Source organism: Eretmochelys imbricata, chromosome 3, assembly GCF_965152235.1.
Source record: "Eretmochelys imbricata isolate rEreImb1 chromosome 3, rEreImb1.hap1, whole genome shotgun sequence".
NCBI classification, from domain to species: Eukaryota; Metazoa; Chordata; order Testudines; family Cheloniidae; genus Eretmochelys; species Eretmochelys imbricata.
In genome coordinates this window covers 180,958,748-180,976,522 of record NC_135574.1, presented here as the reverse complement: position 1 = coordinate 180,976,522, position 17,775 = coordinate 180,958,748, and the positions used below count along the sequence as shown (strand labels likewise).

At 38.5% G+C, this 17,775-nt stretch overlaps 1 protein-coding gene across 24 annotated transcripts in view; it reads right to left on the bottom strand.

The window, feature by feature from the left end:
* NRXN1 (neurexin 1) overlaps positions 1 to 17,775 on the bottom strand; it is a 1,233,750-nt gene that overhangs the window by 590,355 nt on the left and 625,620 nt on the right. For all 24 annotated transcript variants that reach the window (XM_077811984.1, XM_077811986.1, XM_077812000.1 and 21 more), the window contains 3 exons: positions 9,548 to 9,670; positions 1,197 to 1,578; positions 533 to 723 (listed from right to left, as the gene is read on the bottom strand). In XM_077811984.1, coding sequence (XP_077668110.1) covers positions 533 to 723; positions 1,197 to 1,578; positions 9,548 to 9,670 — 696 coding nt within the window. The remainder of the gene's footprint in view (positions 1 to 532; positions 724 to 1,196; positions 1,579 to 9,547; positions 9,671 to 17,775) is intronic.

The window sequence follows — 17,775 nt, the reverse complement described above, 5'->3', positions numbered from 1 at the left end:
AACAAGTAAGGACAGGGCAGTTTTATAACGTTGCTACGCTTCTACTCCAGCTCTTGGACTGTGCTCTCTGTGAGTGTTTATGGCATTTAGGACTGTGGAAAGAATTTTTAGAATTCTACAGTGAGGACGTGATTCTCAATTTAATTCTATAGAAATCTGGAGTAATTTCTATAGACTTATTTAATTGCTATAGACCCTTACTGCTTTCATCCTTATTAACTTCACCTATTGGATTTTTTTTCACAGGGTCCTAAAGCTTTGTGTTCTTATCACTCTCCTGTCTTCCTGCCTAGTGTAAAGTTGAAATTTTTTCTCTGCATTTTTGATCTTACATAACCGTGCATTATTACTGAATTGAGAGTGTAAGACTAATGAGAAATAATAATGAAAAACTGATTTCACGTAACATATTAATTATTATCAGTTATAGTAATCTTTATATAGCACTGTAAACTTTAATTACTCTTGACAAATATAACTATCCATCTACAAAGTATCCCACCACATATTACACAAGAATTATTGTACTTACTTTTGAGGTCTAAGTTTCTGGCTCCTGCTGTGCTTTGTGTTGTGATTTTAGTGTCAATCTTCACAGTATGAAGATTATTGGTATCCCTCGATATCATCACATTGTGCCACTGATTGTCATTCAGAGGTTTATTAGAATTTCCTTTGATGAGATTCGCACCATTTCCCAAATCAAACACATAGTGTAAATACCTGGATAAAGAACATTTTTTTTAAAGTTAGTTTTTCTTGCATACCTGAGAAGGTACAAATTAAGGCACCCTATATTTTGTTTCCTTGTTTTTTTTTCAGTGTCACTGGCAAGCGAGGAAAACAACCCCGAGTATGAAGGACTGGATTCTGAATTGGGGTAAATGAACTTAGCTCCAGTGAAATCAACACTGACTTATATTAGCTGAAGATCTAGCCCCAGGTTTCTAACTATTAGCTGAAACAGCAGGGTGCATTAGCATTATTTTTTGTCTATGTCCTATACAGACTATATTATTACTTGCTTTTCATATTTAACTAAATTTCAGCCTAAAAAAAAAAAAAAAAGATTCAGAGGACGTTTACCAACCAGGTTCTAACAAGTTAGGAAGGTCAAGGTTTTCAACCTAAACCTCACGATTTTAACATGTCTAAGGACAGTAAAAAAACCCAAACTATTTGGCTTATGTACATACCCTTTAACTAATTCAACTACAATGAAATCATTTCCATCTCCACTGTTATAGAGTATCAGTCCATCCAGCGATGTTGTTTTGAACTGGAAAAAAAGGTGCATAGATGTGTAGGCTTGTAGTGTGGCCAATGCGACATAGCTTGCTTTTGTTTTAAAGGTGACAGGATCTGCTATGATATTCCTGAACCCAAATCTGGCATTTAGTTCACAATAATCAATGTCTCCATTTTTACATAGATCAATGTATGCCATGCCATTAAATGTGAGACTTTGCAGATGTCCAATGAAATTAGAGGGAACAGAGGACAGGTAGCGGCGTTCTGTTATTATTCCTGTCTCTATGTTATGGAATTCCAGTCTTGTGTGATCGCCAGCCATTTGACCTTAAAATGACAATAATAAACAACATTAGTTTCTGAAATGGATGCACGTGAAATGGTCGCAAATCCATAATAATTTTTAAATCTGTAGGACTTACATTTTAAAAACACACAGGCTCCTCATATAAAATTGCCTAAACTGATTCAAAGCCTATTAAAGTCACTGGAAGACTTTCCATTGCCGTCAATAGGTATTGGATCAGGCCTCAAGTGCACCCCAAATATGTGCACACTAAGGCCAGATCTACACTACAAACGTACCTTGGTATAACTACGTAGCTGAGGGGTGTGAAAAATCCACACCTCTAAGGACACAGTTATACCGATCTAAACTCCAGTATAGACAGCGCTATGTCAACAGGAGGGCTTCTCCTCTCAACATAGCTATCACCTCTACCAGAGGTGGATTAACTATGTAAATGGGAAAAACTGCACCCTTTTAAGTGTAGATCTGCCTTAATATTGTTTGTTAATGAGATCATAGATTCTGGTTGCCTTCAGCCACCTGTGCAGATTTCTTTTACTAGGAGCAAGTGTAATTTGTGTGGCATGTAGTGTATGGGACTGCAGCTGAGACTAAATGAGATAAGAGCTGAAATCAGTCTAAAAATTTTGGCTCACATCTGAAAAACAGTTTTTGTCACCTCTTCCCCGGGAGGCCTGGATCAACGATAACATCACACTCCCTGTCAGTACCTGGCCCAAGCCAGGGAAGCTAACAATCCAAACTGTGGACCAAATTCAGTGATGAATCTGGGTCATATACCATCTGAGGCACATTGCACATATGCTAAGAAGAAGAAGAAGACTCCCTTCCTCTCCTCCCTCAAAAGTAACTCACTATTTTCACACAACTATCCAAAGGTATTTTGGAGCATGTTAGCAACATTCACAGATTTATACGGTGACATCCTGCCCTCATTGAAGTGACCGGGAGTTTTGCCATTGTCTTCAGTGGGTCAAGGATTTCACCCAAAGATTTTAAAAAGCCACAAGGGATTATGATGATTATCTGCAAGGATGGGCAGGGATGGTGTCCCTAGCCTCTGTTTGCCAGAAGCTGGGAATGAGAGACAGGGAATGGGTCACTTGATTACCTGTTCTGTTCATTCCTTCTGGGGCACCTGGCATTGACCACTGTTGGAAGACAGGAAACTGGGCTACGTGGACCTTTGGTCTGACCCAGTATGGCCATTCTTATGTTCTTATGAGCTAGTCTGACCTCTTGAATAACAGAGTCTATATAGACCCTTATCCAGTAATTCCTGCATCAATCTCAATAACTTGTTGTTGAACTTGACCCTATCATTTAGGAAATATATCCAGTCCTGATTTAAAGATTTCAAGTGATAGAGAATCTACTATATCCCTTGATGAGTTGTTCCAATGGTTAATTATCCACTTTGAATTTGTATAGCTTCAACTTCCAACCACTGCATCTTCTTATGCCTTTGCCTGCTGGATTAAAGATCCCTCTTCAATTGGAAACCTTTTTCTTAGCATCAAAGAATCATAGAGTATCAGGGTTGGAAGGGACTTCAGGAGGTCATCTAATTCAACCCCCTGCTCAAAGCAGGACCTAATCCCCAACTAAATCATCCCAGCCACGGCTTTGTCAAGTCTGACCTTAAAAACCTCAAAGGAAGGAGATTCCACCACCTCCCTAGGTAACCCATTCCAGTGCTTCACCACCCTCCGAGTGAAAAAGTTTTTCCTAATATCCAACCTAAACCTCCCCCACTGCAACTTGAGATCATTACTCCTTGTACTATCATCTGGTACCACTGAGAACAGTCTAGATCCATCCTCTTTGGAACCCCCCTTCAGGTTGTTAAAAGCAGCTATCCAATCTCCCCTCATTCTTCTTCCCCCTAATCATTTTTTTTTTTTTGCCCTCCACTGGACTCTTTCCAATTTTTCCACATCCTTCTTGTAGTGTGGGGCTGAAAACTGGACACAGTACTCCAGATGAGGCCTCACCAATGCCATATAGAGGGGAATGATCATGCCCCTCGATCTGCTGGCAATGCTCCTACTTATACAGCCCAAAATGCCGTTAGCTTTCTTGGCAACAAGGGCACAATGCTGACTCATATCTAGCTTCTCATCCACCGTAACTCATAGGTTCTTTTCTGTAGATACTTACAGACCCTAAACAAATCACCTATAGACCTTTATTTCAGTAAGCTAAGTTGATCAGGCTCCTTACATCTTACATTGTAGTGCATGTTTTCCAGCCTTCTTGTGGCTTTTTTGAACCCTTTGCCATTTTTCAACATATTTTTCTAAATGTGGACACCAGAAATGGATGCAGTATTCTAGTAATGGTCTCACTAATAATCCCTAATGATTGTTTGGGTCATATCACAAAATGAACCGATTCATGTGTCATAAAAAGGTGTACTGGGGAATGGGAGGGTGTGGCTGGGAGGAGGTGAGGTATTCTTAGTCGCCCCAGGATCCTGCTGAGGAAGCAGAGTCCAGTTTACTTGTTCTTCCCAATCTAGTCATTGGGTTAGACTGGTTTATATCAGTTTATTGGTAAGCTATTTTCACAAGGAAATGGGCTAGACAATTACTTTTTTGATTGAATCGAGGCTCAGAGTCTTCTGCAGTTGTTCCCCAGATTGGTGGTAGCAGTGGGGCATATACACCAATTGTGCAAAGCCGGAAGTCTGGCACTAACACCATACCTCCCTTGAATGTATTTCCTCATGTTTTGCCAAAGAGCCTGAAAAGCAGGGTTTCATGAGTTTAGACAATTAGGGCAGGTAACATCTTGCAGTTAGCCTCTTATCTGCATCCTTTCAGGTGTGCACATATGCATGGTCCAAGCCAGATTTACAGCCAAAATGTTTTTACATATGTCAGCTTTGTGATGCACCTTGGATGATTAATTTAAAATCTATATTTAATCAAAATGTATACCAGAGACCTCTCAAAAGAAATTGTTAAAAAAAATGGAAAATCCATTTCCTTGCGCACATTACTTATTTCTCCACTTCACTCAAGTTGGACAGTGAAATTGAATTGTTCAAATACACTTTTGTGCTTATAGTCAGTTTCACCCTCTGGCTCATGTACTTTGCGGAGTGGTGGAGCATTTGGGTTCCTAAGTATTACAGGAGTTGGTTTACATTTAAACAAAACAACTTAAAACCCCTTCATAGATAATTTAAACACAATTCCTCAAAAAACATTTCAATCCTTATTTCAATTTGTATAAATCTTTTCTTACAAAGCCTTTACTCTGGGCCGATGTAACTTGACACTTTCCCTTTCAGTTTTAGTCCTGGTGTAAGAAAACACACCCACGCACACTGTACCACAGGCCTGCAATATATATTACCTGTCCCTTACACAGACTTGTAAGGCCTTTCAAAGCTTTTCAGCTGCCTTTGCTGCACTCAAGCACCCAGGATGAAATTTACTTCACTTGCAAAATAACTAAGTTCAGCTCTGACCCTGCACCATTTAAGTGGATGTTTTGCCTTGACTTCAATGGGTACAGGAGACAACATTCAAAGGATTCTACATATGTGAAATTTACACAGCCAGAGACACAGGGTGAAATCCATCAATGTGTTTGGGTCAATACATATAAAAGTGAATCCCTCTTGACTTTCCTTGGCCCACCTTCCTCATCACTTTGTATGCTGGTCCAGACACTCCTCCTGAGGAACACAAACAACTGAAAACCCAGATTAGGCTTGACAAAAGCCCTGGCTGGGATGATTTAACTGGGAATTGGTCCTGCTTCGAGCAGGGGGTTGGACTAGATGACCTTCTGGGGTCCCTTCCAACCCTGATATTCTATGATTCTATGATTCTATGATTAACCAACTACAGAGCTACTATTGGCTCAACAACTACAAATAAAGGTATTCTGTCTTGCTGCTGGCAGTAAGGTTCATTATTTATTTCTATTCAAATAAATTTGGTAGGAAACCGAAAATTTGTTTATTTAGGGTCAAATTCAGCTTTTGGAAGAGTGTATATGCAGTTCTCACTGCAAGTAACACAAGTTGTATTCATAGTCAACAATTACATTTTTCCCCTAAAAGTTCCTTTTACTACACTCCTGCTGCTTATTTTTCACTTGTGCTAGTCCTAATTTGAAATTTCTTTGTGAAGAAAAAAGCCCCTTCCCCCCAAATCAAAATCTTCCATAAAATGAAATTTACACAAAAATTCCTTTGGGTTAATACAAAAAAAATTCCAATTTTAAAATATTTTGTTTCATTTTTATGTTTTATATTATAATATGTTAAGATTATGGGTATAATATAATTAACATAATATAAAAATTAGTGACTGGTATTCCAAATGGCTATTTGGAATTGGCATTCTAATTGGTAATTGTCAGATGGTAGTTGGAATTGGTTCTTGTTATGGTAATTGATATAATATAAAAATAAAAATAAAATATCTAAACAAAAATAGTTATTAAATGAAAAAACAAAACTCTTAGTACTGATCTTTCAAAAACAAAATGTTGTCAAAATTGATACGTGCCCACGGAATGTTTAGATTTCAAATTGAAATTTTCCAGTAGAAAGATGTTCCATTGAAAATTTTTCTACCAGCTGTATTCCTCACCCAAAGTCTTAGGATTCAGTTCTGCTGTCAGTTACACTGGTGTAAGTCCGAAAGAATGAGTATATCTATATCCACCAATCAGATGAGACATTTACGTTGGGATGTGGCCTTCCCACCATTCATAATTCCATCCTGCTTTGCCCTGCTGTGACAAACACTTCTGCCCATTCTCAATTAATCAAGGGTCTGTCTTTTTTTTTTTGAGAACAAGGATAAAATACATCCCAGAAATCTGGGCTCATGACTCACTCTTCTTTCTGAATGTGTTAATTGTACAAGAAAGGCTAATACAACTTTAGATCTAAAATAACTCCCCACATCTTTTGTAACCCCAATAGTGGCCTTCAATAGGGAACAACTCTGTAGCTCCTGCCTGGTGAGCTAGGCATTTTGTGAACTTGTCAATTAAAAGATTTGGCAAGCAGCATGCATTGTCTTTTCTGGTGCCCCTAAGAGGAAAACACTGTAACTGTGGCTATCTAGAAACGAAGCATTTTTTTAAAGCACCTAACTGACTTAGGAACTTTGTTGCGTTTGAAAAATTTACTGTTCAGGATTGCCACTATGCTGCATAGCTAGTCAATCAGAATTGTAGCTCCAGGTATAGAGTTCTCATTTTCCTGCTCTGAAAGCCCTGGCCCCAAGTGCTTGAGCTCAAGGAGAAGCAATTTAGGAGCTATGACAGCAGTTCAGCAGACCTAATTCCATCCAGTAGATGAAATGTAACACATTAGCCAATTCCTACAATGTCTTTCCTCAATGTATGTTCTTATGTACCATAAAAGCAGTTTTCAAAAATCATTGGATCAGATGCTTCAAATAAAACCTTTCTAGAAGTTATGCTTTAGCCAACCACAAGTTACTGGGCTCAATACTGGAGTAGCTGGATGGAAGTTAGTGGCCTGTGATATGCAGAAGGTCAGACTACTATGATCTAATGGTCCCTTCTGGCCTTAAACTCTATGAATCCTTCTTTCTATATGGCATAGGAGAAGGATGAAAACAATGGAGACACTATTGGGAGAGAGATGAACTCTTTGAAAGAGAAAAGCCAGGGCTACATGTAGGCTCAAGCTCCTTGTGAACTTGTAGAATGCTTCCACATGAAAAACTTCCAGGTTAAATGCAGGCACACCTGCCCACTGGGAAATCTGAAGACATGTCCTAAAGAGTTTAGAGCTCGGGAACAGCAGCAACTTTGCATGGCAAAACACCTGAGTTTAGGAGCTCAGAGCAATGCTAATTTGTATTCTGCACCTTTGACTCCCTATTGGAAAAGGGTGACAGTATGCAGTTGGAGTAGGGGACCCTTTGGCAGCATGGTGCTGGAGTGAACTGTGCTGCAGGAAGGAGAAGAGGCCATGTCACAGCATGGCAGTGCAGGTTCTACATACAGAAAGCCTAACACTCATTGAAGTGGGGACAGAGAGCCCACAAATTATCAGGCTCCGTGTAAATGGTATCCCCAACATCTTTCAAGTGTTCTTCAACGCTTTCCCACCAACTGCACAAAGAGACAATTTTAGGAGGATTTCTTCCCTTCACAAAGAGAGACACACTTGTCCGATTATTTTGAAAGAGAAAATTAAATGTTTTCAGATTAAACAACTGTCAGTCGACTTTCAACTGGCAAGACTGAGCCTAGTTTTCCTTCAGAAGGGCAATATCTGATTTAGCTCAGTGTAACAGAAATCAGGGTCTACCTTAAATTTTAAAATAAAATGTTATATCATCATCATAGATTTAAATAAATAGTTTTCCATTTAAAATACCAGAATGTGAGGTATTCTGGAGAAATGATAGCCCTGGAAATCTAATCTGTCAAGCAACCTTAGGTCTGGAGCCCAAGACCACTGAAGTCACTGAAAAGATCCTTATTGACTTTCATGGACCTTTGACCATAACCCTGATATCTAATCGTAACTGGATTTATCCATACTAAATCTGTGTCACAGAAATTTCAAGACCAGAACTTCACAGCCTTAATGGCACATGAACATAGTTTTATTTAGTCATATTTTTCATTTAATTGTAATTACTTTATCAGAATTTAAGAAACATTATAGATTGTAGTATCCTAAAAATATTTACTGTTGCCTTCAATTAAATGCTGACCTTTTGCTGAAGCCATTCTGAACAGCTGGAAAGAGATTTCAGAGAAAAACAGACCTTCCTGGTAGTTTTGTTATCTAGATGATGTTTAAATGAAAATTTGGCAATTAGGAGAACAGAAAAAATATGGAAGTTTTTAGATGTCACTTTTTATTCAGAACAGCTTCTTTGACTCAAAAAAAAGGTCACACAATGAACTCTGTGGTCTGAGCTGCCAGATTAAGTAAATGCACAATCATAGTGCAACTCCAGTGCTATTTTTACTCTTTTCAAACCCATGAATCCACCCTTTTTTAGACAACCTCCTTTCTTTGGAGATCATCACAAAGTGAATTACATGTATTGGACAAAATTCCACCACACCTTCAGTAGACCACCTCTGGTATCGTTTAATTCTAGAGAATGTACCTTTATACTAATGTTCTTTAACCGTATTTTTAGGATGGGTTTCAGAGTAGCATCCATGTTAGTCTGTATTCGCAAAAAGAAAAAGAGTACTAGTGGCATAAGCATAAGTGGATGCATCCGATGAAGTGAGCTGTAGCTCACGAAAGCTTATGCTCAAATAAATTGGTTAGTCTCTAAGGTGCTACTAGTACTCCTTTTCATTTTTATGATGAAAAGTCAAATAAAAGTCCTCTCTAATACTGCCTAATGCACTTATTATTGTTAGTGCTAAAGTGTTTGCAGTGCCTTCTAACTTTCACATTTCTTGATGACTATATATTACCATTTTAACACACAAGAATATATTGTGGCCTAATATATATTTATTTAAGCTGGGTAATGTAAGACTTATTAAAAGTTAGGGGAAAAGATTGTGCCCAACAATTGGAAACATCTGTGAAATTTACTCCAGTGCAAAGAGCCTGGCATTTAATTGGAGTTTAAATTGGATATGAGTGGTGAAGAAGGCAGTTTGATTACCTTCTATCACGGGATAAATTCCTCCGAACTCCCCTCAGGGCCCTATCAAACATCCATTGAGGTCAACAGAAAAATTCCCATTGCCTTCAGTGTGAGTTGATCTACCCCTAAGAAAGTAAAGCTAGTGTGAATTGTGATTAGTTTCTGGTTGAATCTTGTGATGGTTGTTAACTGTTGCACAGCATGCATTTTGGATCCTATCCAATGTGTATTAAAATCAGTGGAAACACTCCCATTAACTTTAATGGGCTTTGAATAAGGGCCATTATTTATAGAATATTTTTTATGTTTTGTTTTATTTCCCCCAGTAAGATGAAGTATAACTGCACACTACCTGTCATAGCTTGTTGGTCATCCACCATTAACTTTAAACTTTTTCCTCGACGAACCACACGTACCGTGTGCCACTCATTATCATTGAGGTTATAGCCAGCAAAAAGGGTTTCTGGACCTTTGCCTGTAGGATATGCCAAACAGTCATTATGGAATATTTAAATCAGTCAACATGTGAACCTCACAGAGAGAAAGGAGAGAGAGAGAGAAAGAGAAAGAGAGAGAGAGAGACTGGCTGGACCAATGTTAAAATTCATTGAAAGTTATAACAAGCAAGAAAAGTGGCAAGCAATTATATACAAATCTCAAAATATAGTACCATTACATTAGGACACTTTTAGCATTATTTAATGCTAAAGCAAATATAGTGAACCAGGCTGTCATAAATAGGCACAGTCAATACATATGTTTTGGTTGTATATTTTAAAGCTCATACCTATGGGTAGAGATTTGGGTCTCAATCCTGTACTCGGGCAAATAGACCTTCATGTCAATGGGATTCTGGTGTAAGACAGAATATTAATGTAAACTGGGTTTACAATAAACATAACCAGTCCACTGGGGAAAGGTGCATGACTGTGACTGAAATATTTTTAATCACATCACTTCCTCTATTTGATTGTAGGTACCATAGCAGTAAGTGAGGCTTGTTTGGACCTTTGGGAAGGTCAGTGTTATTACCTGTACTTTCACTAGCATCCCCTAACAAATGTCTTCACTGTTGTCATTCAACACTTCAACATCCAAAGTACACCTTTCTTTTTCACACTGGGACACCTGTCTTGTAAACTGCTTAGTCTCTAAGGTGCCACAAGTACTCCTTTTCTTTTTGCTATTTTTGTAAGCAACATCATCAATTGACTTTCGTTGAAAAGTTGTAAGAAATATTCAATTTTAAAAATCTATGTGCTTTATATGTAGGCGTGGCATTTGATCTGGGATAACACAGTTGCGACCACTGAAAACCATAAATAATAATATTAAAGGAAATGCCTCCAAGAATGAAATGACTTTGGAAATTGCACAGTAGAATATTATGATCAGTGAATGGAGATCTCGGATGGGGCGGGGTGAACAAGATCATAGAGTCTGTGAATTTTCAAAATTACTCTGACATAGCAAGAGCAATATTACTATAATAATAAACATACTTAATTAAAGCAATATTGAGTGACTGAATCCCACAAAAGCAAGGGCAAGTTGGAGGAAGGTTCCTCTCCATATATAACTCCTAAAATTATCTTTATCCATAATCTAAGACCATTTTACTTTGTTACATACATGGCTAGCACACCAGAATAGTGTCCTAGCTGTTAAGGAAGGAGTTAGAAAACCACTTATAATGGAAGATCAGGCTAAATAAAGAGGGAGCTCTTTTCTCTACCCCTGATAGCTGTGCACTCTACAAAAAGGATATAAATATTTAAATATAAAATGAGTCACTCTAGAAATGATAAATTTCCTGATTAATTATATGACATAAATAACCACTCCCCGCTTCATATAATCCCATCATGTTTTATGAGTGTGCATAATTTTTAGGGGCCATTAGATTTCATCCCACAGGAATGTAAAAAGCCCCGCAAACATTTGTTCTTAGCCACCAGTTTGGAATCGCCCTGCTGAGTAGCATGTCACTGGTGGCTGGATAGAAAGCATAAAAAGCTTAGAAACCATGTTAAAAGACTTCTGAGACTGCTGTCCATCCTCAGAGGCATTTTAACTTCAAGCTTCAGTCATGACCACAGGGACTCCACATAGTCCAAAATCGTGGCCACAGGCAAGAACTGCATCTAGTTTTGAAGTTTAAAAAAAGATCACTTCAATTTAAATGTCTTCTCGCAACTGCAGGCGTTCAAAGAGGCAGTTTAGTAACAAGTACATTTAGTGTATGTGAGCAATGGTTTCCATGCAGAAATGTGGGATTTGCAGGTGCATACAAATGTTGTTTGGTTCAGCTATTTGGTTTCCTAATGCTTTAAAGCTTTCAAAGCAGCTCTGGAATTCACTTTCAACCCATTTTGGAAAGAGTCCCTGCTGCTTTCTCTGAGGCTTTAAAAGCTGCACTTTGTTTTCATATTCTTTTCTTAATACAGGCAATTTTTTTCAAATGAAAAACCATCACCTAACATGGCTGTGGTGATCCCATGCTCGTTGCAGTGTGGTTGGCTACAATTTGCAGGCACCCCGGTGTGGCTACTCAGGCTCCTTGCCCACCTATGTGGAGTGTAAGTAGTGCAGAGCGCCTCATGACTCCCCCTCCACACCAAGCAGGAAAAAAAATAAACACAAATTGTAATCAGTAGAGAGGGTATTATTCTGACTACACATGGGGAGGGAGATAGATCTTCAGGAGGTAACTTCACCCTGTATGACTGTTTCTCAAAGGTTGAAAACTGGTGTTCACTATAGAGGTTATTCTCTATTATTGCTATTACTTGACATTTCCCCATTAAACATATTGGACCAAATTCACCCTCCGTGTTTGCTGACATTTTCTAAAGCTCATCCTGAGCTAGAGGAAAACCTTGGTTTGTAACGGCATGAATCCATTACAGGAATAGTCCTCTGAGAGCAATGGTTCTTCTTCAGCTGTTTAACACAGATTGCTACTACATCTGAATATTGTATCTTCAGCACTTGATGCTTGTATATTCTATTGTTTCCAGATCTGTACAATTGTAAAGCTCAACAAAAGTTAAAAATAACTGGGCAATTGTTATTCTAATACATTACTAATTGATGTACCTTTACTTTGAATAAACAACAAAAACAGAATAATAGCCAAATTCCATAATTTTGTCATCAATAATGTGTAACTGAAAACAATGGCTTTGTATTTCATGAAAGCTATATTTGCACATCTGAAGGCAGAATGAACATGTGTGTTCATATATTAGATATAGATATGACACACAATGAATTTTGCTGCCTCACTACACTCTGGCCATTAGTTTCCTCTGCTGGGACTACTTCTGACATTCCAAAAATCTGAGCAGCTTCAAACCACCTTATTAAGAAAACAACCTACCAGAGCAATCTCCCCACCACCCCATCTGCCTATCTTTCTAATGTGGCATTTCTCCACATTAGAAAGATATAAAAATTATAATGGCCTGGAGTGTGACTCTGTAATTTTATTGTTTCTGCATGTTGCATGTTTATTGTTTCTCGTTGATTTCCTGTTCAAGCATGTTCAGTTTGTAAGTATAAAGATGGTTCTTTTAACTCACAGTATTATAAACTAAACCTGGGATCAGAAAGCCAATTGGGTTCTTTCTGACTCACTCATCACCAATGATAAAAAATATATCTGCTGTTGCAGTTTATTTAATACTGTGAATGGGGAATGATCAAAAGGAGAATGTAGCTCATGATCTCAGAATTGCACAGAGTTGCACCAGCAGAAAAAAATAGTAAGCATGTATTTGACTCTGTAAAGGAGGAAGGGTATTATTCTGACTACACCTGGGGACGGGGAGAGATCCTCAGCTGACATAAATTGTCATAGCTCCGTTCAATGAAACTATGAAAATTTATATCAGCTGAGGGTCTGCCCCATTGAGAAATGGTTGAGTGAGATTGCATAATTTTTTAATGTGCACTTTTCTAAGCAAAACCTCACCTTCAAAATCCGATATCTAACAGTCAATCAGGACTAAGAATATGAACTTTATATTCAGCATTACAATTAAACACACTCATAGAAGGTTCTGAGATATCAGAATTAAAAACCATGACATTGCTATGTATTTTTAAAAAAACCACATTTTACATAATTCATAAATTTTGAATGTATTTATATATTTTTATTCTCTCCCTCTGAGACCCGTACAGTTTGACTCATAAGGCTGAGGGAATTTGCTGTACAGGTGGAGAGGTAAAAAAATTATTGTTATTCTAGGTTGGTTTTTCTTAGTCTCTAAAATATTTTTCAAACAATTAGTCTAATACATGTGGTATATGCGAAATCCATGATGTTGCAGACTGGTATTTATCAGCACTTATTTGGATGACATGCAAAGCTCATTAGTAGCTGTGCCTCTTGTGAAAGTAATGCAGCCACTCCATCCTTTATATCTAGAAAGAGGGTGAGTAGTCTATAGATTTATTTTACACAAACTATGAAGTATATTGTAGCAGCGAGAGCCTGTGTTTTAAAAAAAAATAATTTTACCTGCCCAGTAGTGATTAGATGAAAACAACATTCAATACACTACTTTCCTGTGTACTAACATAAAACCTTTTACATTAAAGCCTTTGTCATAAATATAAAGGGAAGGGTAACAACTTTCCTGTATACAGTACTATAAAATCCCTCCTGGCCAGATATCCTTTTACCTGTAAAGGGTTGAGAAGTTCAGGTAACCTGGCTGGCACCTGACCAAAAGGACTAATAAGGGGACAAGATACTTTCAAATCTAGGGAGGAGGGAGAAGGCTTTTGTCTGTCTGTTCTGTGTGCTTGCCGGAGAGAGATCAAGAATGCAAGCAATCCAACTCTGTTAGAATTAGTAAGTACTAGCAAGTAAATGTGTTAGTTTACTTTTGTTTTGGCTTGTGATTTTCTCTGTGCTGAGAGGAAGGTGTATTCCTGGTTTTCTTTTTGTAACTTTAAAGTTTTTGCCCAGAGGGAAATCCTTTGTGGTTTAAATCTGATTGCCCTGTGAGATTAGCTTCCCTTCTAATTTTACAGAGGTGCTTCTTTTACCTTTTTTCTTTCTAATAAAGTTCTGTTTCTTTTAAGAGCCTGACTGATTTCTCTATTGTCCTAACACCCAGGGGTTTGGGTCTGTGATCACTTTGTAACCAATTGGTTTGGATATTATTCTCAAGCCTCCCCAGGAAAGGGGGTGTAAGGACATGGGGAGATATTTTGGGGGAATAGGAACTCCAAGTGGTCCTTTCCCTGATTCTTTGTTAAATCACTTGGTGGTGGCAGCATACCCTCCAAGGTCAAAGAGATTGTGCCTTGGGGCAGTTTTACCCTAAGCTGGTAGAAATAAGCTTAGGAGGTCTTTCATGCAGGTCCCCAAATCTGTACCCTAGAGTTCAGAGTGGGGAGGGAACCCTGACAGTCTTATCTCTGGACTATATTGAAAACAAAAGTGTCTTCAACCACAACATTCAGATTTTACTCCTGCTGGTGTATTGGACAACATGGAAAAGATGTAAATCAAATTATCAATGTTGCTGCTGTATAAATCTGTAAAGGCCCTTTCCCACATCCCTTACTCACCTGAGCAGCCCTAATGAACCAATACTGACTTCAAAAGGAGGGACAAATCATGACTCAGGCAAACCCCTCACTGACATCAATAGAATATTGACTTCAGTAAGTGCTGAATAAAATGAGCTCAAACTTCAGTATTTGACTCTGAATTATTAAAGCCAGATGGTGGCTGTCCAATGAGTGCGAGCTAAACCTTAATTAATGAATTATTCTCTCTTGAGAAGGGAACACCTCCCTGACATATTTTCAGCTGTGACAAGAACCAACATAATGAAGGTCACTAATACTTCCCCCTCCCTCCTCTTTCCTTTAAGCTGCTACAACATCTGAAGTTCGCCCACATGGTCGAGGTTCGGTGCTGTTGGAGGGGGTTGAGATTGAGCAGACTGGAGACAAGACAGAGGCAGGGATGGGTGTACATAATCACTTCTTTGTTCCTGTGGACATTACTTGCTAACAGAATCAAACAGCAACTTGGACAAGAACAATAAATGCCACATGGTAGCAAATACAATATATAAATCAGTAGTCTACAGTAACTGATCAAAACCCTCCATCCCAGAATAGCTTTATTACAGTATTTTTGGCAATTTAAGTCCAGTAGTTTAGGTTTGGGGTGCTTCTGTTGTCTTTTAAAACAAGGAAAGACCTCTTGGAGTAGCTCCTGGATTAGAAGGTAAAGGAGATTAGAGCTGTTAACCTACAATGTTGTGCTAACATGGTTCAACAGCCTTAATCGTTCCAACTGCATAGCAATCCCCTGCTTCTTTCATAGGCTCTCATTATTCTGAGATTGGTGTACAGCCTCTTCCCTCTTTCCAGTAACCAGTCCATCTCTCTCAAATACACACACATACACATCTGGAGGAAAGTCCAAAAGGGATATCTATTACAGTTCAGAGTGGACGCTTTATTGGTTTCCTTTAAATGTAGTTTCTAATGATTTTGTATCTTGTTACATTGTAGTTGTCCAGTAATGAAAGTTTACATGATTAATGAGTGAGATGTAATGGGTGTACCAGAAAAAAATCCACAGTTTCATATACAAATAGGGTAATTGTGCACCTGTCCATGCATATGCATGTGTAATTATCTGATCTGAGAGCACAAAATCAGGTTTTGCAGGAGCAATGGATCCACATACATTTGTGGGGCATTCAGTGGAAATTATAGCTATATTTTATTTACATATGTGTATGTGTGTGTATGCTTTTTTAAATTGTTTTATAAAGTGATTCACAAAAATACCTGTCCAATCCTGACCCCTCTCTCCCTTTTTCCTCCAGTCCTGAATCAGTCTCTTTCACTCTCCACAATTTATCCTCTCGGATTTCTCATTGCCAATTTAAACTTAACATGGCCAGAATGGAATGCCTCATCATTCCTCTGAAATCCTTGTCACAGCACAGGACAATTGCACCTCTATTTTCCTTCAATGGTCCAGCAAGGGCCCCATTCTAGGCTCCCAGCTCCACAGTCAGCACCTCTCTTGGGTGGAGACCCACTTCTCTCTCCCTCCTGACTGGGGTATTTCCAGATTGCACAGCTCTCTCCTATACTGTGACCTCTGCAGCAAACTCAGGTGGTGTCAGCCAGCCTGCTTTACTTTTCTCCTCAGGGACAGCAAACAGTATAATTGCCACAGTAAAACTACCAGACAGCTCTTTCTAAGCAAGCATATTTTTAAGGTAAAAGCATTACAGGGAAAACATTAAAAACAGTTTCTCTTTTTTCTCCTTTGTTTCTCTGCTAAGATTGCCAACAAGGGTGCTGGTGGTATGGGGTTGCCAACTCTGACTGAAGCTATTCCGGGAGATCCTCCACTCCCCCCCAGTATGCCGTATCATCATTTTCTTAAAATATCCTATTAAAATCTCTTGGATTGCTTTCAGTAGTCACAGGGAGATCGATGCTGATTCCGGGAGACTCCAGGCCAACCTGGAGGGTTGGCAACCCTATGGTGGTAATGGTTGTGTTGTGTCTTGGTAGTTCATCGACCAGGCAATGAACTGAAACTATCCACTCATTTCACTGAGGCCACCCAAGAGATTCCAGAGGGTAACAATCTTTTAATATGCAAAGGGCTCCTGATTCAACTAGGGTCCCTAAGCGCTATTGTAAAACCAACAAATAAATAAATATAGTTCATTGTAAATAATAAATAATAATAGCTACAAATTCTAGACACTTATTACCTGAGCTGGATTTTAACCATCAGCCTCCTTCTGTGATTGTGAACTCCTCTGGACCTTGAGTGCTTCATGATCTGGAAAGCTCTGAGCACATGGTCAGTGCTCAACAGTAAATAAAATACACAAATAACACCACAAACAATACAATAAAATAAATAATAAAAGGCTTTTTTTATTACATTATCAATCCCCCAAGCCATGTCAGGGATGTCTCAAATCTATTTTAACATCTCATGTGGAATTAGCTTCTTTTTTTTTTTTTTTTGGTAATAAGAAAGTGGCCTTCAAATAGCCCTAGGGACAGGCACATTAACCTCCTTTAGAAACTGTGCAATGAGAACAACTGTTGGAAGCCCAACAACAGTCAAATTAATCTCTGGAAGTATTTTTTAATAGAAAGAGGGCAGTTTCTATTTCATGCATTCTCCAAGGAACATGAATATCAGAATATGTGTGCTGAAGGCATTAAAGGTTTTTTGAATCTGCCTTACAATCCTAAAGCAAAGTCCAATGAAGTCAACAATTCCTAAGCATCGAATTCTTGCTTTTACAGCTCACTGTGGTATGTTTTCAAACAAGTTATTAGAAAATCTGTCAAACTTGATAACGCAAAGGAAGGCTGGCCTTGCAGTTAAGGCACTTGATTAAGACTCAGAAGGATTGGGTTTGGTTCTCTACTCTGCCACAGACTTCTTGTGTGACCTTGGGCAAATCGTTGTATGTGTGTGCTTTAGTTCCTGACTTGCCAAATTGGAGTAAAAATTCCATTCTCCCACCATTTGTCTAACTTTGTCTATTTAAGTTG